We start from the raw sequence: 26,542 nt of genomic DNA on the forward strand, positions 1-26,542 counted from the left end.
AAGCCCAGATTGCCTCTGCCCACGCAGGCTTAACCTCTCCACCAAGGAGCCTGGTCTGCATCCAGCCCCAACCCCCAGGCCAGGGGATCCTACTGAGCCCCAGGCTGATCCAACCCCCTTGGGGTGCAGGCTGGAGCCACAGCTGATTATGAAGCAACACTACCGAGAAGCTCGTCGAGTTATTGACTGTTTAATTGATTCTCTAATAAACAGCACTGGTACTAATTTCCAGTTAGAGCATTTTGCACACTTAGGATTCTAAAGCTTGTAATTATTACTGCTAAATCTGACGAATGGCACCACTGCTGAATGGCAAATCTGTCACCCTTCCCCCTGTGCCACTTCATGGTAGGGTGTGAGCCTGCCCTGGTTTGCCCTCTCACAGCAAGTCTTTTGGACACAGATCAGGGGGAGAGTCCAGTGGGATGTCCTGGGGAGTTCAGTCTGTATGTTGGGGTCATGGCTGTCCCTAACTGCCCCTGCTGCTACCAGAAGGTTCACTCTCCTTTTTTCTTTATATTGCACCTTATTCTCTATTTTTTTTCTCAGTTTCAAAACCCATCTCTTCTTTGCTCCTGTCCCTCCCTTTCTCTGCCCAGACTCCCAGGTAACAGCCACTTATTACTTCGTGCTCATCACTTTCAACTATATCCATACCCAAATTTGGCATTCCTGGTACACAGGCAGTCTCAGCCTTAGCTGGCTGTACCACTGCTATGGTCACTCCTGTACAGGTGGCCTCACAAGTCCCCACACCCAAACCCTCCCCTACAATTGCATGATGTGTGTTGGGTACACGACCAGACAGAAATCCCTAAGACAGATCACTCTACTTTAGCCTCGATTCCTCTGCCCGTGTCCAATTAAGCAGTTTCTTGGGTGCAGTCTGCATACCACTGCAAGAAATTAACATTTTTCACAATTTTTAGGTTTACCCAGCATCCTTACCCTGGAGCTGCTGGAACTGCTGCCGTGGCTCCCTGCGGAGGTCCCAGCTCCACCAGGACCTGCTGCTCACAGCTGTCCCTGAAGAATTTATAGCCTAAGCTGTAAAGGATGGGAGAGGAGATAGAGGGGTCATGTAGCCCCGTTCCTGCTGAACAGTCACGGAGCTCCTCTAAGCTGATTTAGCTGATAGGGGTGAGGAACGCTGGCAGGCAGGTACCTGCCCCAGGTACCCGACCCTGCAGGCATGTCTTCACTGATGGGGATGACTGCAGTACCTCAGGGTGATGAGCAGGAGGGTTTTGTGGTGAGGACTTTGGTTGTTATCTGTTCGGTTGACTTAAGTCTGGCTTTCATAAATAAGTAAGGCAGCCAGGCTCGGAGTGTCTGGTCTGTTCTCCAAACAAAACACAGGCTTGGCCACAGTGGTGTGTGTTTTGGATTTAAGCAGGCCTGAATTTATTTGTGAATATTAATATTTGTGTACTGTAAAGCAGCGGTGGGAATCTGTGCTCTGAAGGTTAAGCTGTGTTCTGTGGGTATCTGGTGCTCAAAGATCTGTATCCCTGATGGGATGGAAGCTGGGGGTGCAGGATCAGCCCTCATCAGCCATACCCTGCCCTTTGCTAATGCTTTGGACCTTCCAAAAGCACGACTGCTGTGTCTGGGTTTTCCCTTTTGCAAGAGGGCTGGATATCCCCATGCATGCAGCATGTTTGGGTTGAAGTGTGTGGGTAAACACCTGTTTGCAGGCAGGATAACCCAGGTCAGGACACAGGATGATCCATTTTCTCTGGGCACGCTGCTTTGCCATGTCTGTAGAGGAGCAGGGCCTTTGGGGAGCTCTGGCATGTCTGCAGTGTAGTTGGCTTGTTATGTGCAGTGCTTGTGTCCTGGCAGCCCTGAGCTCTGCTCAGACAGAGCTCCCAGAAATCGCTGCCAGTGGTACGTACTGTGGCTTTGTCAATGACAAAAATACCTAGTTCTTGAGAGAGTTACTTTGCATGCAGTTACTGGTGTATTTTCTTTTGCTTATTGGCCTGTAAAAGAGGGGGGGAAAAAAAACACCATAGATTTTAAAATAAACCCATTGTTGATGGGTTGTGAATAAAGGTGTGTTAATCCACAGGGCTTGATGTATCAGTAGATACCTGATGTTATAATACAGAATAAATGTGTTTGTAGGAAAGCATCTGGAAAAAAAACCCCCATGCCCTAGGTAATACGGCACAGTTTTAAAAATCAGCAGCAATTTTGGCTGGAAGCCTGCAGGTCTGAAATGGGAAGCATTCCACTGCACTTGAATAATATAATAAATTTTGATACAAAGTGACTTAAAATACTTATTTATAGAAAATATACTCAGGGACTGGAATGCAACTACACTAACACTTAAAATATTCCTGGAAGAGTTTTATGGCTGGTTGGTTGGTTTTTGTTGTGTTTTTTTTTTTTTCCCCAAACTATTTTCAGCTCTTCCACACGTATCCATAGGTGTTTTGGACAGCTTTTTCCTGGCGTGCTGCACCCCTGAGCTGCTACTGGCAGACTGGGAGAACCAGCATTCCAAGAGGGCTCTGTGCTGAGTCCCTCCCCTCCACCACAGGAAACCTGCTGCTCTTGCCTGGCAGTCCCAGAGCAGGATGCTGGGAGGGCTGTGATCCCCTTCCCCACCTGGCCTGGGTCCCTTACCCCAGGACAGGTGCAGCTGTGCATTTACCCTTTGTTGCCAGAGGAATTCAACCCTTCTGCCAAATGCCTCCTCCTCCTTTTCCTGGGATGATCCAGCCTGTCCCATTGTGAAACAGCCCCTTGCAGGGTCCTCACTGCCAAGGGGCTCTCCTCCCATGGCTCAGGGTGACCACACATACGCTTGTCCTCCTCATGCACTCTGAGCAATTTGCTTTATTTCTTCTGTTTCCCATGTTTGCTGTACTGGCTTCACCCTGGCTTTTCCCATCCTCCTGTTTTTTTCAAAACTGGGAACATGTCAGGTGCATTTTTATCAACAGAATATCCCTAAGGGCAACTCTTAAATAATCCTCTCCAGGAAGAGGAAGCCAGAAGGGTTGGGGAGAGTGTCTATAACCACCTTATCGCTTGCAGCCTTGAGACCTGGCAGGGGTTGAAATCGATGTGTGTGTTGCTCCTGCAGAATAAACAGCCTTGGGAGGACTTTGGCAAGCGGAGCTGGAGCTGTCTTTCCAAGGCCCTGGTATAGTTTGCTTTCTGGGACAAAGACTACTTAGACATCTGGATTGCATTGGGGATTTTAGGGGAAAGATAAATTATTAGTTTGCTGTGAATGGAGAATGACTCTGATTGCTTTGCGAGCGTGCTTTCACCAGCTCACTGCTGCACGGGCTGAATCCACGTTCTCTTGCTTCAGAAAGAGAAACAGCAACTGTGGAGCTGTTTGCCATGTCCTGGGAAAGGGGGGGGCTGAGCAGACCTTTCCCGACCTTCTGGTGTGCTGAGAAAACATGCTCATTTTATGGGCAGTTAATTTATAGAAAGTTCCTGTTTGAATTTCCTCTAAGGGCCGTAAAACCGGAGGACAGCTGCACGCATTAGCTGGCTAATCAAACACTGCTCACCCCTGGCTTGCCCTCCCCTTCCCCTCACCACCACTAACTTTGGGCTCCCTCCTAAGACTGAGTGTGGCAGCTTTGGGAAATACCCTCAAAAACTGTCTGGGAAGCTGCTCTGCAAAGGTGTGGCTGATGCTCCTGGGGTTTGGGGTGTCCTTGCTGAGCCCCAGGGCTGGGCTCTTCCTCAGGAGTGTCCGGGATCAGTCAGATTTTGTATTGTGTTCTCCATCTTTATAAAGGCTCTGCTGTGCTCTCTGCCCTAAGGGGTGGTGCTGCCTGCCATGGAAATAACCACCCTGAGCTGAAAATAAAAACCTGGTTCGCATTTTACGTCTCTTCCCAGGCACGGGGAAAACTGCGTCTGTTTCCTGCTGCCTCCTCCCTCCTTTCCCCAAAGACTGCAAATAAGTAAAACCTCATAGATTTGTTAGCAGTTGTGTGTGAGTTCATCTTTTGGTGAAAGGAAATCACTTTAGGTGGGTGCTGGGGCACCTGAGCTCCAGAAACCTGGCTTTGCCTTGGCTCCCTGCGGCAACCAGCCTGGTAGGATTTCAGTACGGGTATGCGCTCTAATAAATTTGATCCTAATAGCTAATTTTGATCTAGTCTGACAGAGGGGTTGGGAACCTAGGCAGTGAACTCCTGAGAGCTCCTTAAAGCTGCTTTTTCCTCTTCTGGCAACAAGCAGGTTCATGTTCCACCCTCTGCTATAATTGTACTGGTTTGTTTTCCATCACCTTCTCACTGTAATGATGAAAAGGAGGAACTTCCAGCCCATGTCCAGGGCTGAAAAACAGCACTAAACTCCTGCTCCTGCCCTCCGAGCAATATCTGCTGTTGCTCTGAACAGCTGTCCTGCCTGCTCTCCCAGCTGCCTGTGCTCATCAGCTGCGGGAAAGGCAGCGGAGCTGTCACCCTTTTGGAGAAGCTGCTGTGTTTTCACCCTCACCTCCCTTGTGTTCTAGGGGGTGGTTGACCAGTGCAAAAAATGACTTTGGCTGTAGAGACTTTTCTGGAGCCCCCTGCTTTATCTGTCGGGAATTTAATAGAGGTATGGTGGCAGGAACGAGCAAAGGTGAGCACATAACACCCATTACAAGTTTCTGAACCTGCAGGGGCTCCTGCAGTAAACCCCTTCAGCAGATTCCCCGATGTGATGCAAGAAAACTGCTTTGCTCAGGGCCTGATATCTCTTAATTTTGTTTAAGCTGGGACCTGTTTCCCTTCCTTTAAATCTCCTCTGCTGCAGTTGGGGGAAAAAATGCTGCAGAAAGAAATGCCAGGAATGTGAACAGCAGGTGGGGACTGGCAGATGTACTTATCAATCACGACAGGCTGACGAGTGGTTTATTCCTCTAAAGAGCTACTGTTTGCCTCTGGCTTGGTTTACTCCTGTCCTCTCAACTCCCTCCAGCCTCTACCGGGGTTCAAGATAAGAGCAGGGTACTTTTCCCAATTTTCTGAAGCATGGCATGCTCCGTGCAGGACTCCCTGCTCCAGGAGGCCAAAAGAAGGGGGAGGGCAGAGGCAGACCCTGTAGATCACCCTGGAAGGGTTGCAGTAGCACACCTCATCAATAAAATGCCACATCTCAAGGATAGGCTCTGGGAAATCTTGCTTCCATGGTGCCCAAACAGAAGGCAGACTCGATTAGTTAATTGAATTTGCTGCACTGTTGCTTTTCAAAACATGACTTCATATCTCCAGAGGAGTCTGGAGTTATTTCTGTGGACAAAACCCTATTGTCAGGTGGTGATACTTTGAGAATATCACGAGTGAAAAGACTGTGCAGCTCTGGATTGCAGAGCTGCACCTGTGGAAAGGGGGAGCAGGGTCCTCTGGTCTTCAGGGGGTTCAGAGATTCAGCCATGGTTTGCTGTGACTGCTCCTGGTTTTTTGAGCACCTTTTACTTCATATGGAAATGCCTTTCTGTAGCAGGACAACCCGATTTACATGAAATAACAGGCTGAATGGTGAAAAGGCTTTATCTGTTGATCTCTAAGCAGCTTTCCCGGGTGTGTCGGCAGTGTGTGTTACAAGCAGAGCAAACCTGCCTCAGGAACGACATTATGGATGCTTTCCCCTCTAAGCTTTCGTTCTGACTGCTGTGCTTGTGTCGGAATAGTTGTGTTATCCCAGTGCTTCGGATCCGCTCCAGTTCTGTGCACTGGTCCTCTCAAAGCCCAGAATAAGATACAGGCTTGTAGGTGATGTGATTAGACCTCTCCTTCGATGGCTTGCAGGGTATTTTGCCTGGCTACTTCAGCTGGTGTGGATAATGTTGTTGTCTGCAGTGCTTCGGGGCACCCATCTCCAGTTTTCAGTGGTTTACCTTGATAGGGATGCTGCTGATGTAGATAGTTGATATCTTTAAAAAAATTGGAAGCACATCTGCCCCGAGTCCTCTTACCAGTTTTTCTTCAGATTGTTTTCTGATTTTGTGAAAGAGCAGTGGAAGAAAGGAATGTCTTTACCAAGGAAGGAGCGCAGTGAGCATAAGGGAGCAGACATTGCCACAGCACAAAATAAAGATCTCGGGAACATTCCTTTTTGCAGCAGCAAAACGCTCTCTCCAAACTCTGCTCGGAGGGCACCACCTTGGCTAAACGGGGCTTGTGTTTGGAGATGCTGCCTTCAGGTTTTAAAGCGGTTTAGAGTGTGGAGCAAAGGCAGCAGTGGAGGCAGCGATGGTAATCGCAGTGCCATTTGCATTGCTACCTGACTGCATTCTGCCTTGCACCTGGTGCTGGCCTGTGGGCTCCGGCATCCTGGCTGCGCCCTCTGCCCTGTCCGGCTCCGCAGTCCTTCCCAGCGGGAAGTGGGTCAGCCGGTGAGTAATGTTGGCACGGAGCTGCCTGCCAGGGGAGTTACCGAGCGGAGGCTGGGCCGGAGCAGGGCGCAGCAGCAGGCAGGGAACACGCACGTCCAGGTGCCGTGAGCCCCACAGCACATCCCCAAAGAGTCACCTCCCGGCTGCCGTGATTTGGCCGGAGCTCCCTCTTGCAGGACTTCCCCAAATTAACTCCCATTTGGAGTGGATTCAGGCTCAAACTGTAGCTGCCGGGGCTGCGTGGAGCATCGGTGAGTGTCTGGGTGACACCGGTCCCACCACCTGCCGCAGAGACTGACTGATGCTGCAGTCGAGTTTAACTCCTGAACCCAACTTCTCGCAACTGGAATTTCCTATGCCGAATTTCCCAGGCCACGTTCCTGCCTCGGGCTTACTTTCGGCTTTTCAGCAAAAGCAGTTCAACCATTTCCAAGAGTTAAAGGATTTTTAAAAAGCTTTAGGTTGTCAGTATTTAAAAACCAAGCAGCCCCTAACTGCTTGCATTGAGAGGTGCTTGGACAGGCACAAAGGCGGGATGGAAGGCTGGCAGCCCCGGGCTCTGATTGCAAAGGATGTGCCATCTCCTCTCTCCCAGCAAAATGTCCCATATCTTATGGATCTTATCGGGTTACAGGCGTCTGAACGGCTCCCAGTTCACCAGTGCTTTGTAGACTGGTTTTCACAGATCCTGTCCATCCAGGACCTCCTCCACTCCGAGGCCGGAGGGGCTGAATCATTGCTGGGGGTGGGAGGGAGGTGCTGACACTGCCACCATTGCAGTACTGGGAGCAGGAATTACTCTCTCCTGGGCTGCTTGCTGACAGCCATGGGAGGGTGATGGGCTTACCCGTCTCGAATGAAGAGCTGGAGTAGGTACAGAAAAAAAGAGGGAACTGTGCTGCTTGCTGTGACCAGCTCTCAGACAACCTTAATTCTCAGGTATTCTGACATTTTAACTTATTTGCAACCTTGAGGGTTTAGGTGTTGCCTGTGTGACCAAGAGCAGCGTCATACACTGTTGGGAGAGGGGGGGCTGAGGCTCAGCCTGCAGCAATGAGCCAAGTTCCTGGATGGCATGAGGTCTTGAGGAATAACTGAGGGGCAGTGGGCAGTGGTGGCTGCTGCTGCTCTGTAGCGGCAGGCACCATTGTTATCTTTGGAAGCTTTTTTTTTTCCCCATTTTTTCCTGTGGAAAGTGCCTCAGTTCTGTAACCTGGATTTGTTTGCTCTGAACAGTTGGCTGTGGTGATGCTGTGGAGCACACAGTGTTGTGCTCCCTGATCACAGAGCTGCTAAGCAAGTGCTTGGTGACTGTAACTAGTAAGCCAGGTTATTTTTGGTGTGGCGTCTCTGCTTTATAAGGGATGGACTGAGCTGCTAAAACCACATTTTTCCACTACCATCCGTTATGAAGCTCAGAAAAGGCTCAAGTGCTAATCCGGAGTTGCTCTTCAGAGGTGGGCTGTTGTGCAGATCCTGGCTGTGGTGTAGGTGGTTTTTTTTATTTTTAAACTTTGAGCCTAGTCCCTCCAGATGAGGGAATGGTGGTTGTGACCAGGCTTTGTACCTGGCTCAGCTGAAGGACACATAAGTCCTAACATCTGGACCATTCTGCGTCCTTGAAATACAATCCAAGGTGCACCTCTATCCTGCAGGACTGACCCCAGCTGGTCCCTGAACCTGCAGTCTTTTAATATCAGTGAGCCAAGGAAATACTACATAACCATTGAATTAAACAGAAGCAAAGCTTTGGTGCACGTCATTGGGTACCTAATTGCTGCGCTTGCCACCTGGGGATTGGAATTATTCTCCCGCTCTGGAGCCTGAATGGGACATACTGTGATAAGCAGTTTAATTGTTTCCCCACATCTGCAGCAACTCTGTAAAGAGAAGGAAGGCTGAACACACCTTCAGAGCTTCTTGGCCCCTCTGCAACTCCAAGACTGCCTTTTTCCTGCCGTGCTTGAGCATCTCTCTCCATACAGCACTTATACTCTCCCTAAACTGTTTTATGTTCTCCTGTACCGTCTGGTAGCAGTGAGCCCTCAGGTTTTTCTGGGAAGTGTTGCAGACTTGTTAGGATATAAGAGCAACCATGGGAATGTGACTGTGAGCAGCAAGGATAGTCCAGTGGATACTAGTAATGGGATGCCCTCTTAAACTAATTACTGGGATTTGGGCATCGCATTAGTAATGAAGGTCAGTTGAGTGCTGAGCCGAAATCAAAGTGACTTGGGGGGGTGGATTCAGAATAAATGCTCAGAGTGAATAAGGACAAATGCATCTGTCTGCTGTTACACGCTCTCAGGAACACTTAGAACTGTTGTGGGTGGCTGCTGGGCTGGGAAGTTGGTGGTTGTCATTTCTTTCCCGAGGTCAGCACAGGCTGTGCCTGGGGCTGGGCTCTGCTCTGCATGCCCCCCAAGGCAGAGAGGATGGTTCTATAGGAGCAGAGCTCCAAGTAATGGAAATATGGGCATGGAGACACAGGATTACACAGCTGGAATACGCCTAACCTGGCTAAGAAATGCAGGCGTGAAAGGGAGAGTGGCTTTTGGGTGTCCAGATCATGTGTGGTGAGCAGGGAGAGATGTTGCTTGACTCAGGGAGGCTCAAACTATTCCAAAACCCAGCTGAGTGCTGGTTTAATTTTCCTTGTTGCCTCAGAATGGCATCTGACTCTGTTTTCCTGGGGCATACATTGGAACTCTGATGACTTTGTCCCCATTCTTGGGATTCTTGCAGAAGTAGTCATCCCGTGCTCCACTGTGTTTCCTTGCACTGGGAAAGAAGTTGATACAGAATCTGTCCCACATTATTCAGTTTTTTTTGTCTTTTTATAACATGGAGTCATATTTTAATCTGCCCATTCCTGTTGCCATGGCTGTTGCCATCTTCCACGTTGGAGTGCAGCTGTGAGTCCATGCTGCTGTCCCTTCACAGCCATCTGGGTTGTCACCTAGGAATCTGTGGGACACAGTGTGCTGGGAAGGCAGGACACAGTCCTTGGTCTGGCAAGTCAGCATAGACAGATGAAGCCTGTGCTCGCACTGTTTGAAATACGCTGTAATTTGCGGGGTTTTTTCCTCATAAACAGACGGGTCTTACTTCCAATACCTCTGACCTGTACAAGATGGAGAAGGGGAAAATTACTGGATTTCTCTGCTGTGGCTAAACCTCAGGACTATTTTTTGAGGTCTGATACCAGGTACCATGCCAGCTAGTTAACTGTTGCAAATGAGTTACACTAGGCAGGCTCTGTGGCTGCTTCTGGAACAAAAACATCGGTTTGCCTTGCCTTGTCCTTGCAGTCTCTGCCTCCCCCTGTTCCTGTGATTGCTCTTTACCCAGTTTGTCCTTGGGTCCCAGTTTTAAATAACTTGTCTGGTGGCAGTTTGATCCTATTTTTAAGTCCTTTGGACTTTCTTGTTAGTGGAAATTTGGGTTCAGGGAATGGCAGGATGTTTGTGTTGGAATTGCTGCAGGGGGATTGCTTGGAGCAACCCTTGGAACTTCTCTGACACGCGAGGTGCTGTGCTGCTCACAGAGGAGCAGGTTACCCTGCACAGCATTTAGTCAGTCTGCTTGCTCTGTGCTGTCAGGGTTGTTTCTCTGGCCCTTTTTGGCCAGATCCTCAGTGCATGATTCCTGGTGTAAGGAATGAAGTTGAGCACTGTGACTGTATCCATATGGATGGGGCAGGATGTTGTGTTTAAAAAAAAAAGCCCTAAATCCCACTGATACTCATTACAGTGAAGAAGTCTGGTCTCGCCTTGAAATAATTGAACTTGTCTCTTGATTTCTCAATTCCAGAGCAGGGTGGGGAGAAAAGCTGGAGCTATCTCTGCATCAGTGGACCTGTGATGAGCAGCTCCAGTCTTCCCTGCTTCTGGCTGAAGCCACTGAGGCCATGGTCAAAACCAGATGAGGGTTATTTTTTAATTACAGACTACAGGTAAACAAGATAATTTAGCTCAAATATAGTGCAGTGAAATTAATGCAGCAGGAATGTGATGCAGACTCGGTTAGTGTCTGGTCTTTTGAGGTGCTCATCTTTGCTTTTTAATTTAAACTAATCTTCCTGCACCAGAGCAGTTGGGAAGCAGATGGACCTGTGAGGCCATGCACTGTCCTTCTGCCTTGGTAAGTGTGTGCTGTTGGAGATGTGATGCTTTTGGATATACTGTGTGAAGGCCAGCTTGGGCCAGAGGTGACTGTGAAGAGCAGACAGTGTCGCTGATGCAGTGCGGCCCTTTGCTCCTGGTCTCCAAGAGGAGGAGACAGAACCTGTAAAAATGTGCTCTTGCAGGAAGAGGTTATTCATTTGATGGCTTTTGGTGACTCCTGAATTTCTGCAAAGTTAAGGGAATGTGTTGCCCAGCTGGAAACTGCTGATCTTCAGGGAGTTAATTCCTCCTCCAGAAACTTTCTGTGCCTCTGTGACATGGGAGCAATGCTGCTTCATTTCGCAGCTTTCCCATTTTATGGTTGATGGTTAGAGTTGGAACATTTCTATCTCATTTTGCCAAGAAGTGTTTAGAATAGTTTTCATGAGAAGCATTAGAAGTTGGAGGTCCACGGCTGATGCCCTGGCTGCTCTGCATCAATCACTGGGGGGTAAATATATTTAAATGAAGAGCTATGGCAGTCTTGCTAGCTGAGTAATAAATCAGGGCTGAGCAACTCCATAAAGCTGAATCTTAATGCCTTGGCTTGGAGTTGCAGGGTGGGGTGGTGAAGCTGATGGAACAGCGGAATGTTTCTAAACAGAATGTGCCTGCCCTTAGTTACGCTGCCACAAAGAACATAAATACTGCTGCATACGCAACTGGAGTGCTGAAAATGGCTTTTTGTTGGTGCTGCTTCCCTTGGTTCCTGTCTCCGCTCAGTGTCAGCTGTTTGTGCTTTGCCTCCCCTTGGTAGCAGCAGCAGCAGGTCCCGTGCCTGGCACTCAGGTCCCTGGCAGGTGGGGGGGGAGAGAGCCAAAGCCTCGCCTTCCGTTCCTGTGCTTAGTGCCTCAACCCTGGCGCTGTGACATCAACCTGTAGGAAATTATGGTGCTTGAACACTTTTGAGGACCTCCTCGAAATATTTCATTATGTGAGGAATTCTGTGGAATACCCAGGAGGTGATTAGAAACCCTTGGAATGTGGCTGCGTCTCCCGCAAAGCACTCCAGCCAAACAGCATTTTGAGGTGACTCTGGAGTATGAAACCTCCACCAAGACTTTCTTCTTTTCAGATTTGGGTTTCGTGCCCACAGCGCTCCGGGCTGTGTGTTCCTGGCACTGGAGGATGCCCTGCCCAAGCTGCCCACACCCTGGTGCTCCTGCTTCTGTTCCATTAAAGCCAGTGCTTGCCTGGTGGCCACGGTGCAGGTGTGTCCTAAGGAAGCCCAGATGCTGTTCCAGTGATGAAAAAAGCACGTCAAAACGCAGGCAAGGGTCCCACCAAAGATGTAGCCTCGGAAGGGTTTCCTTCAGAACAGGATTTGGAAGTTTGATCAAGTTTACTAAAAAGTTGATTTGCAGAACTGCTCTGCCCCTCGGTGTGTTCTTTGCCCCTCTGGTAGCTTCTGCTTGCTAAATTAACAGAAAGAGCTTTATGCCTTTTTTATTCAAAGCAAAACAAAACAATAACAACAAAAAAAAAAAAAAATAGGCAGACAGGTGGGAGTTTTGACTAGAAGGGTGGACCAAAGCTCACCTCCCTCCTCTGTGTGACCCATTCAACGTGTAATGTGCTCCAAAAGCCAAACCATGGCAGAAACTCCAGATTTCCTGCCTTGCTGGACCTGGGAGTTTATCCCTCAGGGTCTTTCTCTTTTTGTGTGGACTCTTTAGTACTTAATAAGACGAAGTGTCCCGTGGAACCTTCCTCTCCAATTAGGATATTCGTTGTTTCTCTTCCGTGTGGATTACATGAAGCCTCATAAGGGGTTTTGTTCAGCCTTTAATTCAATTAAGAAATCAAGCAAGAGATGTAAATCTTTTTAGGCTCATTGGTTTCACTGCTCATGACTATAGCTGTAGAGAACATCTCCTGCACACTACAGCTGAGCAGCTTAGGGAGGGTGTGTTTTTCCAGGCTGAGATTTCAGGTGCTGCTGGAGGCTTGAGGATGACTTTGTCCCTTAGGAGCATGGAGCAAAGGTTGCAGTCACCTGCTGGTGATGGTGGCTTGCTTTAAACCTGTTTCTGAAGCAGCAGGAACTTGCTCTTTGATAGAAATCCACTTTCCAGCTCGGTGACTTCTATCAAAGGTCGTTAACGGGTGTGAATTAGCCTTGGAACAGCTGGTGGATGGTGAGTGATACCAGGGGACAGGACACACAGTGGTGACTGTCACGCCAGCTGCTCCTGCACATGTCCGCTGGTGCTTGCTGGGGAACAACCTGCCTGCTCAGGAGGACAAGATCAGGCTCTTGTGCCTTGTAGTCCTCGTGTTTGAAAAGTGACATCTTGCTTCTTGTGTTCATGTGCCTTCTTGCCTTGTCGCCGGGTGCCCCAGCTGCCGGCCCAGTGTCCTCTGTCCTGGCTCTCCCAGGGGGTGGCTTCTGCTGAAATGCTTTAATGCAACCCCATGGTCTTCACTGCAGAATGAACGACTAACAAATTCAGCATGATACAAAACTTTCCTTATGAGAGAGAGAGTTGGAGTCAAAAATCTACTGTTTTATCTTCGTCCCTTGAGGTCTGTTTTTTTACTAAATCTTGGAAACTTGTGAAGCATTTGTATGTGTGTGTGTGTATATATATACACACATCTGTTGTGTTTATCTTCAAAATATGCATTCTTATGGCATTTGTATGGAAGGATATCTTAGTCCCATCTTTTTTTTTTTTCCATAAACTTTTGTCGTTTAATTTCCTGTGGATTCTAATACTAGCTTTAGCTTACATTCCCTTAAACATAGACTTAACTATCAGGATTTTTACCCACTCTCACTCTGTTTCCAGGCAAAACCAGGAGTTACAAGCAGAGTTTTTAGGGGCTTGCTTTGGCTGGAAACCCAAGTGAAGCCAGAGCCAGTTTACAGTGCGTGCCCTGAGGCAGGCAGACCCTTGCTCTGCCCTGCTGCAGCTGTATATTTAGCCTATATGCCCTATCCAATAAAAGCCGGGAGAAGATGCCTGGGGAGGAATGCGAGTCATCATTTCCCTGAATGCCGTCCCCGGGATCAAGTGCTGCTTGAGCCAGAAATGCTGCCTTGGTAACTCTGCCTTCTATAAAATTGTCCTGTCCCACCCCTTTGGTTTTTTTTTTAAACCCATGAGGTTTTAACATTCGTGTTCACAGCCCCGTTGGGTCCTTGAGAAAACCCGTTTGGTTTGGATTTGAACCTGATTTGGTTTAGTTTGGCTTCTGGTCCTACTATTAGAGGAGAGTATGGGCTCTTGTTCCCCATCTCCCTAGTGCCCCACTGCATCCCACTTTGTTCTCTCAACTTCCTCCAGGAGGGATCCATTTTATACCTTTGATTCCCATCACTTGTCTCTGCCAGCCTTCCCTTGAGATGGGGCCTTCTCACAGGATACAAGAGGTGTGGGAAGGCACTGCTGAAGGTGTCCCCCTGCTTTGGCTTGTTGGGGGATGTTTATATCCTAATTTTTCCTGGCTGCTGGCAGCAAACAATGGCAGTTCTACCTGGCTGCGATGTTTGTAATTACAGGGGAAAAATGATCTCTGAGGCCTTCTAAATAGTTGGGAAGATAATATCTGAGTTTCCTTTCAACTGAATGCACTTGAAGATACGATCTGAGTTGGCTGTCTGGGAGTAACAAAGTGGAGGAAGGGATTGATTGTGGTTGCTGAAACTTTCATCAAAGAGTCAGAAGTGATGCCTGGCCAAAATTTGCAGCTGCCGGTCACTGCTGTGAGTCAGGCCCAGCCAGACACTCGAGGCATGGCTTGAGCACAGGACAAATAGCACACACAGGCTGCAAGGGGCCACTGGAACAGGATGGGCAAGAAGGGGGACATCTGGATGGTCTTCCAGCAAATCTGTCAGGTCAGTGTGCAAAATGCATAGTCAAAAGGCTTGTGGGTACCATACTCGCCCCTCTTGCCTCCCTGGGGCTGCGGGAGGCTGGGGAGGGTCCTACCTCTAGAAGTTTTACTACTTCACTTTGCAGGGTAAGCGTGCTCTGCAGGGAAGAAAAAACACCACTCTCTGTCCAGCTGGCAAAAGGATCTGGTGTCCTTTGTGCCTCTGCTGCTGCTGTGCAGTGCCCTTCACATGTACCTCTTGTAGGAGTGCCCCTGGCCAAGGGTTTTTAGGGCTGCTTCCTCCCCTGCACAGCACTTGGTGGAGGGGGGGGTACCGAGATCATGTCCTCAATGCTTAGCTCTTCCAGGGCAAGAAGTCTTCCTGGGAGTGGAATCCCCAGCTGGGAAAGGCAGTACAGTAGCCCAGCTTCTGGATAAACAGATGCAATACAAATTGTACTTTTTGCATCTTTTCTCACTGTCTCAGAGCTGTAGTTTTCAAGCAAAAGATAATAGAAGTTAGCAGAAAGCTTCCTGTCAGCTACAGGAAAGTTAAATATCTCGGTGCTTGCTCTAGCAGAATAAAAGCCACTGCAAGGTGTCTGTGGCTGTGACCACTTCCCTCACAAGCGTCACAAAGCTGCCTGTGGGACTTGAGAGCAACAAGTTGGTGACAGTTCACAGCCGAGCTCCCCATCAGTAGGAGGGTGCTTCTTGTTTCCCTGGCCAGCACGCATTTTTAGCACGGCTGTTTCGAGTTTGTTTGGGTTTGTTTTTTCCCCCTAGATTGTTTTTCAGCGTCAGGGTTTCCTGTTACTGACACCAGATGTGCTGGAGATGAGCAGTGCAGAAACACAAGAAGGGACAAGGCTGAAAAAGGCAGCTCTTTCGTGCGTATGTCCTTTGGGTTGGGTGTCACTTCTATTGGGCTTTTGGTGTGGTGACAGTACACGGAGGGCACAGCTGTGCTAGAGCCTGTTGAAATGCAGTTTTAGGGTGAAGAATTGAATACGGCTTGGTTGGTACCTCCTGGGTGGATGGTGGTTTTTGATGGCTGTGGGGGGCAGAGGGTGGAAGGGGCTCCTGGGGCCTCAGGAGCACTGCTCTGGGGCTCCCCAATCGGGCAGGTCTCTCTTACAGTCCAACCTCTGCTGCTTTGGTTTTGATGCACACGTGGCTATGAGCAGGCAGCTGTGAGTGCAGCATTAAGCCAGAAACTTGTACATGAACTTGTCTTTCAGTGAGACATCCAGGCTTGGTATAAAGTCACCATCCCCACAGATGCCTGGTTAGTGCCATGCAGGACAGGATGTCATCACTCTGAGCACTGTGGAGCAGGGAGATAGTTTAAGGTGAATCTTTCTTCTTCCACCTCACCCATTCCCTTGTGATAGCTGCTTGCCCTTAGTCAATGTGTGAGCAGTGCATCTCTGTGTAGCTGCTCTGCTGTACATCCCTTTCCATAACTCATCCTGGGCACAGCAGAGTCTGAAGCCTGGGTCATCTGTGAATGGTCATCTGGAAATAACCCCCAGAGCCATTTGCAGCAGTTCCCATAGCCCATAACATAGGCTGTTGGAAGGGCTGCTGCCTTTGTTTCAGGGTACAACCAGAGCGGGGCAGGCACAAAAACTCTTACTGTTTCCTAAATTTCACGCTCCAGAGTGTTCTTTGTCCATATGATGTCTCAGGCTAACATGCTCTTGGTCTTGTTGAGACTGTATCTGTTAGTTCATAACTTGGTGGTGGGCTGCTCTGCTCAGACACGCTGCCCCCGAGCTGTTCCTCCCTCCGGACCCCCTTCCCAAGCTCCTTCAGCCCAGCGCAGACGTGTGCGGAGCCTCTGCCTGGGCCGCGCTGCCAGGCTGGCACCAGGGGTGCCTGCTGTCGTGTTTTGGACCCAGGAGCACTTACGGCAGAGTGCCATCTTTGTGTGCCTGGCCGGGGACGCTGGATTTCATCATTCCTGCTGCTCTCTGCCTTGACACGCAGGCGCGCGGTAGCTGACGGGACTTGCCCAGAGATCCTCCTGTGGAAACACGCACGGGAGATCTTCACAGAGAAAAAAGCTCTGCCCTGCTCTGGAAAGTTGCACTGGCTCTTCTTAGCCAAGTCTGAGTTTGCTTCCTTAGAAAAAGGCCACTTGTTTAGTGCTTCCTTTAATGAGGATATTGGTAAATAAGCAATGAGGTAAGTGGGATTCCTCCTAACTCCTAAATACCTTCTTAACTGGAGTCGAGAACTGCACAGCAGTTACTTGAGCTTTCTGCACGCTGGGGCTCAGTGGATTTAATATGCTGGTTGTGATTAATTACCACAGCCCAGTGATGTGATTGTGTGCTTGAGCAATTGGATTAGACGCAGCTGGAGGGAGACTTCACTTTCACTGGTTCTTGCCGAAGTGGTGCCGTAATCGGCCACAGAGGAAGAGTGATTTCTAGGGAGCCACACTGGGATGCTTCCCCTGGCCCTGTGCTCCTGGTTCTGCAGTGGGCAAAAGGAAAGGTGTCTGGGAAGATGTGTGGCTGGGAGTAGCTACTTCATCCTGCTCTCAGTCCTTCCCTTCAGTCCCATCTCCTGCCTGCACTGTTCAGCATTCCTGGATAATGAAGGTACAGCATGTCCTTACCATGTCAGCAGGCCTTGTAGCTGCACGGAGAAGGAGCAAGCTCCAGCGTTGTCTTGACAAGTCAGCATCATATCAAGTGCAGGATCATATCAACATCACCAAGCAGGCCCGGTTCCATGGCTCTGCAATGGGGGGTTTGGCACTGGAGATCAGGAATCAACCTTGGCACATGCACTGAGCACTAGGACTGAAGCAGACGTTGATACTGGCTTTGATGTTTCATCCAATGCTCTGGAGGCTCGAACTTGAGACCAAAAGAGCTCTCCCAGAAGTAGGAGAATAAAGAGAAAGTCAGTTCTTTCAGAAGATCAGATGGAACGAAACATCCTGAAATTCAGGACTAACCTGAACCTTTGTGTTTGTTCTGAGAAACTGGGCAGTGCAGATCCTGCTGGAAGGAGGAGCACAGAGCTGTGTAGAGAAGCTGGGGTGGTCTAACCTTCCCTTGTAACTGGAAAGTGCTAAGTCAGTCGGCTCTATGGCCTGATGCTTCTCAGAGATCAGCAGAAAAGTGCCTGCGGAATTCTATCTGTGTTTGGGTTTTGGCCCTATTTTGTGGGAAACTTGTGTGAAGTGTTGAGTTGTTTGCTTCCAGAGAGCTAAAACTTTGTGCCTGTGGACAATGGTCCAGAACACAGACTTTTCCCACATACAACTGGGATTATATCTTAAACAAAGTTGTCAAGGTTGTGCCCATGGTAGTGCCATGTGAGATGGTGTGGGCTCCCAAAATTGGCAAAGGCACCAGGCGGGTCCCCAGCACTTGTTTCAGCTTTGCTGAGGTAACATTCACTCTGTTCCGCAGCTGCATCCAGACCCACAGTGCTGGTGGCCAGTGGACTTGCAGAGCAGCATTACTGCTTTAGGCAGAGGGCCTCCTATCCCAAAAAGCACTATGCCTTGCAGTAAAAGTCCATGTGGATCTCAGCACTGCAGGGCAATGCCTTGTACAGCTCTACAGATATCTGGAACCACCCTGCCTTTCCTCCTCAGCACACACTGTGAGAGGCTGGCAGTGTTTCAGCTTCTGTCCATTGTGTGGTGAGGTGGAGCCGTGCTGAGATTTTTTTTTTGGTTAGTGCAAGTTTGTTCTCACCTCTTCTGTTTATTCTTTGTTATCAGCTACTGAATTCTTCCTATACCTCCTCCATGCTCCACTTCCATATGCTGAGCCAGTTCTTCTGTAGTTCCCTCTAAAAAGAAACCTTGAATTTTGCAGCCTGCAAGTGTCACATGAGCATTTAATGGCCAGTTGCTGGGCTGAGGGGCACATACTGGGCAGTGTTTGTTGCCTGCTCTGATAAGTGTTTCTGAAATAGGTGATGACTTCATCTTCCTCTTCTGCTTGCCACAGATATCAAGAACCAGCTTCTTTCTGCTCAAATACTCCTCTTCATCCAACAGAAACGCCCTAGGCCAGATCATGTCATTTGACTGAGCAGCACAGAGCTGCACCACACTCACACAGAGCTCCAGAGCAGTGTGACAGGGCAGGGGCTGGCCTGAAGATGTGGTGCTGAACCTCTCCAGGCATCTTTACGGCTCCATATGGTTGTGGGCTGGGTTTCAGTGTGTTTGTGGTGCTTCTCTGCTCAGGTGTGGCTGCTCAGAGCAGCAGTGAGAGGCAGCCACGTTTCCCTGATAGCATCTCAACCCTGCAGCAGCCACAAGGCTGCTGCCACATTCTTCTCCTGGCTTCAAGACTCTGATCCTGCCTGTACTTGCCATACACATCAGGACTTTCCAAGGAGCAGGCTTCGGGAGAAGTAGCTCATGGACAAAGAGTCATCACTGCAGCGGCCATGCCCCGGGCTGCATGGAGGGTGAAGGTGATTCTTTCTGCTTTCTAAGACACTGTATGGGAATAGGAGTCCCCTGATTCCTGCTGTGATGATCAGTGGCCTTCTTAGGACCTCTTGCACATGTGCTCCATCTCTGTAGCTCCTTCATATGCCCTGTTGGATCTTCTCAGCCAGACATCTACTGGTCATTTACCTGCTGAAGTCACTCTAGGTTCATCCAAAATAAACTGATGTGTGTGAGATCCTCCTCTGAGCACTCAGGGACCTTGTAGGAGAGATGTTCTCTGCAGGGAGTGTGACTTGTCCTTACCCTCCAGCTACTTCATGATGATAAATAACCTCTGGAGAAGCAGCTCAAGCACCTCACTTTGGGTGAATACCACCACATGCTGGTGGTTTTTCCACCCAGAGGGTGACTGAGTACTGGAACAGGCTCCCCAGGGAAGTGGTTGCAGCACCAAGCCTTATCTTGAGTTCAAGAAGGATTTGGACAACGCTCTCAGGTACATGGTGTGATTCTTGGGGTGTCCTGCGTGGGGCCAGAAGTAGCACTTGATTATCCTGATGGATAATCCCTTCCAACTCAGTGTGTACTATGAGACTGTACTCAGTTGCCTTTGGGACAGCCTGGCCTTGGCTTCCCTGTTGTTTTGTCTGGTGTATTCCCATCCCAGTAAGCTCAGACAGCTGGAAGCACAAGAGCAGTGGGCAGTGGGCTTTCCTGTGGCGCTGGCCCTCACACCAGCCACCCTCCCATCTGTCTTGTGGTTCCCAGCCATGTTATTCTGCCTCTGCTGTCTCTTCTGCCTTTCACTCGAGGCAGGTTTTCCACAACTGACAGCGGTCAGGTCAGATATCTGCCTTGTGGATGCTGTAGCCAGAGGTTACATTCAGCTCATAATTCCTACTACCCACAGCCTCTTTGCCAGCTCCAGCAGTGCCCTGGGCCTGTTACCTTGGGCTGGGAGGTGTCAGCCCCCCTCTGCATGTGGGATTTGTTGTGAAAGGCCCATCGAGGGGTGCAGGTCCTTGCAGGCTGTCCCTCAGCTTCTCTAGAGTGCAGGCTTTAGGATGAGCAACCACATCTTATCTCTTATTCCTAGAGCATGCTATGGTAGCCTTGGGCTGAGGGGCCTGCATGGGCAAACCCTCGCCTGCTTCTGCAAGCCTGTGGGGGGCAATACACCCTGTCTGGCCACAGCACAGCGGGTCAGCTGAGTCCTGTCACGCTGCTCCAGGAGCTCTGCAAGGGCGAGAAGCAGTGGGATTTCCCTTCCCACACGGTCTGGCTCCAGGGTCTCTTGGGACAGCCTGATGTGCATCACGCAGCGCAGACGAAACAGGCTAAAATAAATCACAGAGCCCTGGGAGCCAGTGGTTAGAAGTTGGGCTGGGTTTGCTCTGGGAATTTGGAGCCACTTCTCTCTCCAGCCTGGAAAAAAGGAGTTGGTTCAAGGCATGAGTGCCTGGCCTGCGAGAGCCCAGTCCTGTGTGCTCCTGGTACTAACACCTGCTTGTCCGTGTGTCTGTCCACCCGTCCATCATAACCCACTGTCCCCCTCAGATTGGTTACTGAGGGCTGTGCTGGCTGCAAACTAGAATGCCAGAGTGGGCAATGCAGCTTCCTTGGGGTCCCAAACAATTCTCTCCTGTTCCATGAATCCATTGGTCTCCTAGATCTGTGGACTGTGTGCCCTGGCTGTATGCGGTCTGGAGGGAGAAGCAGCTAGGGAAGGGAAGGAAATAATGCACCAGAGGAACAGAGGAGAGAAAGATCTGTGATCCAGGGGAGCAGACAGGGTGGGGGGGAGCAAGTGAAAGAAGAAAACAGTAGAGGGAGAGCTGGAGATGTGTCTTGGCAGAGTGAGAGGACAGACAAGCTGTGCGAGCAGGAGGGAGCTGGATGGCAGCATGGAACAAGGTGTGTGCATATCTCACTCCAGTCTGATTTGGGGCTGTGTATTGATGGCCCCCCGGTCAAGTCTAAACATTAATACCAAAAGCTGGACCTGAGAGGAGACCTGGCTTGAAAACCAGGCTTGTGGGTCAGAGGAGCAGAAACATCTGTCATGCATCACTCATCAGGATGGCAGCTTTGAAGTTCCAGGGGTTTCTTGGGACCTTCCTACTCGGTAACTGGCATTTAAATCTACTGATGTCCCAGCCTGACTTCAGCTTGCCTTGAGAGGTCAGCTCTTAGCACTGTGCTCAGTCTCGGCTTCGTTTGTATCTGCCCTGTGTCCCTACCTGTGGCTATCTTGGGATGCTGTGGCTCCAGAACAGCAGAAACACAGCTGTGTGTGTGGAAGAGCAGGAGGATCTTGTTTCTCTGGAGATGCTGTGCATCAGAGGAGGAGCTGAGAAACTCTTGCTCTATTTAATGGTAGTGGTAGCTTGCAGTTAAATCAAAAGCTGAGGCACAGAGGGTTGCGTGGCCAGTAGCCTCTGCCCTTTACGAGGTCTGTGTGTATTGGCTGGTTGGCTTGGGTACTGTAATTAACGTGCTGATTGGGTTTCCTATGTCTAACCAGGTTCCCAGGACTCCTAGAATGAGGCTGCTGTGAAGGGCTGGTAAATCCCCTGCCTGTGCTGCCGTGCCTGCGGATTCCCTGCGATCCCCTTTCCAGCTGGAGCGCTGTTGCCGAGGCTCCTGGGAAGAATGACTGTTGGATGCCTACTGCAACCCCCTTTCCTGGGGAGGACTTGGCTCCCCGTGCTGCTGCTGGCAGCCTCTGCCCACTGCCACTGGCCCAGCGAGCCGGCAGAAGTGGTTCGGGACTGGGAGAACCAGCTGGAGGCCTCCATGCACTCCGTGCTCTCGGACCTGCGGGAGACTGTGCCGGCTGTGGTGGGCATACCGGACAGCTCTGCGGTGGTGGGACGCTACTTCAGAGTCTCCATCCCCACGGATTTAATTGCTTCCAATGGAGAAGTTGTCCAGGTGAGAAACACCATTCCCTGAGGGCTCATTTTCGGTTATATTCGTGCAGGAGTCAAGTGAGTCACCCCATTATTGACTTGGGTCATGAGGGTGGCTGGGAAGCAGCCTTAATGTGTTGTAGGACTACAGGAGAAGGATTTTTATTTAAAAATGAAGTCTCACCTTTATTTGCAAAAAGGAATTGCAAAGTTCCTTTTTTTCTGTAACAAAGAGAGGAAAGGTTTGTTGGCTGTATTTAAACTCAGATGCTCTGCCCCTGGAATGATGGGTACGTTTGTGAGGAGATGTTGCCTCAGGATCTGGGTAGCCACAGATTCCCGGGGACTGCTGCTCAGACTTGGGGAGTTTGCTTCACTGTGGTAACAAAACATTGCCAAACAGACCCTGTCCTACCAGCGGAGCTCTGGGCTGCCTGTGACCCAGTCTCTTCTGACCTTATCCCTAAGTCCTCTTGGGAAAGATGGGAGCCTTTCCCCTTATCTGACTTTATCTCACGCTGCTGCCTCTGCAGGCACCTGAAAGCTGAGTTTTGGACTCAGTCCTGAGTGCAGGAAAGTGTTAGAATAGCCCAGAGGAGGGTAGGGACACAGCTGAACACAGGTGTGCTCATTGTTAGTCCTTTCCTGGGAGGGTTTGCTTGGATCACGTGGAGTTCAGAAAATTCTATTCTTAAAAAACAGAATTGCCTTCCAAAGAGCAAAATTGAAAAATAAGTTTTAAATATCCATTTTTAGAAAGCATTATAACAGGACAGGCTTCTGGAGTGTCTCACAAGATCAGAGGGAGATGGAGAGCAAGTCAGGAGCAAGTCTGACAGCTCAGCCTCTGCTTGAAGGCAGGTTTGGTTTAGCTCTGTGTGCTGTCACACAGTTATCCCAATCCCAGTACGTGATCCCGCTGGCTCCAGTGAGGGTGCCGGGTGGGCAGAAAATCTGAAGAATGCAGCTGTAACTGACAGACAGGGAGGAGGAAGGCACGGAAGGAGTTGGGGAAGGGGCAGGGCGGGTATCGGTGACGTTGAGTTGACCACGGCTGAGGTCCCTGCCCGGCTTTACCTGCAGCTTGTTCAGAGCACAGGAAACCTGGACAGCACTGGGCTGCCAGAGCCCAGGAGGGTGTGGTGAGCCCAAGATCTGATGTTACAGAAACAATAACTTTGGTTTGGGATTTTGCATCCGAGTGGCTTGTTCTAGTGTTGTCTAATAGCTGCTTTGATGGCAAGAGTAATTATCAGTGTTTGTGTAACACCACAGCTTCCTCTGTCGTCTTTTCCTGGCACAAAAGTCACCTGTGATAGCTCCAGTGGATGCAGGAAAATCTTGACGGGTTATTTCAACCCCACCTGATGGCTTCAAACAGTACTTCTGCCGTGTTGGTGTGAGGTGTGTTGGATAACACCAACATGCCTGGAGAGCCTGGAACGGACTGGGCTGGGTCAGGACCAGCAGCTGCTGGCTGTGTGTAGTTCAGCATACGCTGGGAGCGATTTTTCACGCTCGTCCCTGGGCTTACCCACGTGCATATTGCATCTGTTCACCTTGAAATCGATTTTAAAAGTGCAGCAGGCTCTCACTTAGCTGTTGTCTCTGGAAAGGCTCTCCTTGCAGGGAGTGCACGTTGGCTGCTGAGCACAGCTTGACCTTTGCCGCAGGGATTTGATTCCTGGCAAGTGAGAATTGCGTAGGCAGTTTTGGGTGCTGGGGTGCATTTTTGTTTTACTGGAAAGTTTCACGGCAAATTGCTCTGGTCTTTTTCTCAGGCTGCTTTGCCTTTCTCAGCTGGAGCAGTAGAAGCACAGTAGTTCTGGATCTTGCTAACTGGTGTACTTAAACTCTGCTAAAAAGGAATAAGGGCTGTGCCCTCTAAGATGGGTCAGGGTTTACAATGAAGTGTGGTTGTCTGTGCTTTCTCCCCTTGAATTTCGAAGAAATTTGCTATAAGTTTATTTAAAAAAAAGATGTTGAGAGTTGATGTCCCCAGACTCCCCGGAGCTTCCCACTGGAGCTGGGAGAGGTGTGATTTGCTTCATTTCTAGATGATTCCCACTGATAGTTTCTAGGACTGTGGTGGTGATCGGCTTGAAACTCCTTCTCAGATCCTCTCTCTGCTTGTAAGCAGATTCCAGCCGTCTGTAGACAAAATACTTTTCTCTGCAAACTTGGCTGTGGGATGGAAACAACGCCAGGCATGTGCAGCGTGGCGGAGGAGTTCCCCGCAGGCACGCACTCCTGCACAGTCAGGTATGTGCTCCTGGGAGCCATCACCGGTGTTTCCCTGCCACCCCCAAAGCTGCTGGAGAACAGGTGAGACTTTATGGTTAAGGAGAAAAGAAAGGTTATTCTACTGTGCTCGAGGTGCACAGAAAAGAGGTAGAAAAACTACCGCGTGTCTTGATTTCGGAGTCTCCTTTCCACGTTGCTCAGAGCCAGCTGCCAGCAAGGCGTTGTGGCCATGGTAACTCCCTTCCCCTGTGCCTCGTGTTCCCAAGCAGGTGCCTTGGTCAGGCATTATCGTGTCCTCTGAAGGGCAGCTGCAGCTTGCAGGTATTCCAGCTGTTGAATTTGGCAGCAGCTCGGTCCAGATGTCATCCTCAAGCTTCCTTATTACAGCAAGGCTTCTTGCCGCAGGATTGCTCTCCTGCTGTCTGAAGGTGTCTAGGAAACTAAAACTCCTTGCTGTGCCTTCCCAAAAGGCACCTTGCAGCCCTTTCCACCACCAAAAACACTGGCGTTTTTGCGAGGTTTGGGTTAAAACACCCAATTTCCCCGTGTCATACAGCCCCCTTGCCGTGCGGATGGGTGGTGTGAGGGCGTGCAGGTTCCCACTGGTTCCTGGCAGATTCTGGTTGGGACAGGATAACTGTGGGCATTGGTGCTGGTACCCTCACCAGTCATCAACTCCTTACCCCATTTGCACTGAGGACTGTGTGGAGTCTGACCTGTTACCTCTCAGCTGTGTCCTGTCAAAGAATAGATCATGGCTGGGTCAAAGACCAGCTGGATTTCCTGTTCCTTCCACTTCCATTTGAAGCCGCTCCAGAACTTGGCTGCTCTGATTAAAAATGCAGCTTCTAGCCTAAATTTAGGGATGGCTAGAAATATTTATGTGTGCTGCCCTTTAGCTTAAATTGGTTCTACCTTCATAATATTTACTTCCTTTATGTATTTATAGGTGACAGGCATATTCCCCATCTTGATTTTATTAGGTTAAACAAGCCAACCTCTTTAGTTTTTTCTCATAAAATAAGCTTTCTTTCCCTCCCCTCAGCTTTGCAGCTGTCTTCTCTGCACCTCCTCCAGCCTGAGTTTATTTTTCTTTATTTGCATGACCACAGCTACAAAAAACACTCTAGATGAAATTTTACCAGAACCTCCTATAAAAGCATCAAAACTTCCTTTTCTCTTCTATAAATAACTTTGTTTGATATATCCTCCGATCATTTGCTTTTTCACGTCTGCTCTGCTTTGCTTTGGACATCTTCCCATCAGCTGAAATATCCAGGTCTGCAGTTTTTGCTGCTTCCCCTTGTTCAGGTCCTAGAAGAGGATGTCAGGCGAGGTGCATGATTTGGGATGGGGGCCGTTGCAGTAAGCCTGGCTCTTGGGTAGTCTCTGATATCCTAAATGCATATGCCCACAGTACATAAAGACATGCAAATAAATGGCTTTTGTTTAAAGATGGCTCTGCTTCCCAAGACACATCCCTGCCAGAGCAGATTTGCTGTGTCTTCCTTGAGGATCATGTAAAGCTGCTGACCTGTCTTCAGGCTGGTGGTGTTTGCTGGGGGGTGGATTCCACTGAGCAGGTGTGCTGTGGGTTTGTAGGTGATTCCAAGGAGTTCAGATGAGCACAGCTAAGGCTCACCATTCCCAGCTGCGTCTTGGCCCCTGATTATTTTGGGATTTGAAGTACATGGTCTCACCAGCGCTTTGTTGGGAGAACACACATAAAACACGTAGCAGAGGCCCCAAGAATCTCTTGCTGTGAGCAAACATAGCTGCTGGCAAAGTGATTAGAACAACTGAATTCACTCACTCAGCTGGCTTACAGGGTAGCTGTGGAGCAGGTTTGGAGGTTATCAGAGTACTGGATATCCATCTGGGAAAAAAGGAGTCTTGCTCTCATTGAATGTTTAGGTTGGAAAAGACCTTTTAGATCATTGAGTCAAACTGTTAACCCAGCACTGCCAAGTCCACCACTAAACTTTCCAAGCAGGAGCCTAATTTTCCAGTGGTTGTTCTGTGTGCTGTCTGTTGAAGTAGCTTTTATCAAACAGCTCTGCTCTCATCAGACGTCAGGGACCTTGATTTATAAACAGGATCCACAGGGATTGGGTTGCAGGAGTCCTGACATGGGTATCTGCTGTCAGGGCTGTGCAGTTCACCTCAACCCTTCTCTGACCCCAAAGTGAAGGGCTGGATGTTGGCAGCAAGCCTGCAGTGCCAGAACACACTTGCTTTCAGGGAAGAAAACCACAAAATACTGATTTTTTTTTTTCCCTCTTGCAGTGATCTTTATTTCAAAGCACTTTAACTGAATGTGAAATTTATTAAAGTGGCATTTCTCAAAGGAAGAGGAGAAGCGAAGAGCGCTCCCGAGGGGCTGTGTCATTAACTTGGGTATCTTAAAAGGCTCTCTGTGTCAAAGCATTTGAGCTTCACCTCGTCCCTGGGGTCCCTGGTTTTCTTGGACTAACTGGGAGTTGTAGCAACAGCCACTATTTACAGGAGAGCACACAGGGATAAATGACAGTGCCTGGAACAGGTCCAGGCAAAGGAGGACTAGGGCAGGGCTTTGCTTAGCTGCCACACTGCA

General features: G+C 49.5%; 1 protein-coding gene across 4 annotated transcripts in view; it reads left to right on the top strand.

Annotated features, from left to right (window-relative positions):
* DAG1 (dystroglycan 1) overlaps positions 1–26,542 on the top strand; it is a 48,580-nt gene that overhangs the window by 12,039 nt on the left and 9,999 nt on the right. For 3 of the 4 annotated variants that reach the window (XM_027886438.1, XM_027886439.1, XM_027886440.1), the window contains exon 2: positions 21,318–21,727. In XM_027886438.1, coding sequence (XP_027742239.1) covers positions 21,446–21,727 — 282 coding nt within the window. In that variant the 5' untranslated portion in view covers positions 21,318–21,445. Of the gene's footprint in view, positions 1–20,682; positions 20,708–21,317; positions 21,728–26,542 lie in introns of those variants that run through there. The other variant, XM_027886441.1, reaches the window with a different exon arrangement.

The sequence above is a fragment of the Empidonax traillii genome, unplaced genomic scaffold (genome assembly GCF_003031625.1).
Source record: "Empidonax traillii isolate 1590-97213 ecotype Southwest subspecies unplaced genomic scaffold, ASM303162v1 scaffold187:size1931383, whole genome shotgun sequence".
In the NCBI taxonomy this organism is placed as follows: Eukaryota; Metazoa; Chordata; class Aves; order Passeriformes; family Tyrannidae; genus Empidonax; species Empidonax traillii.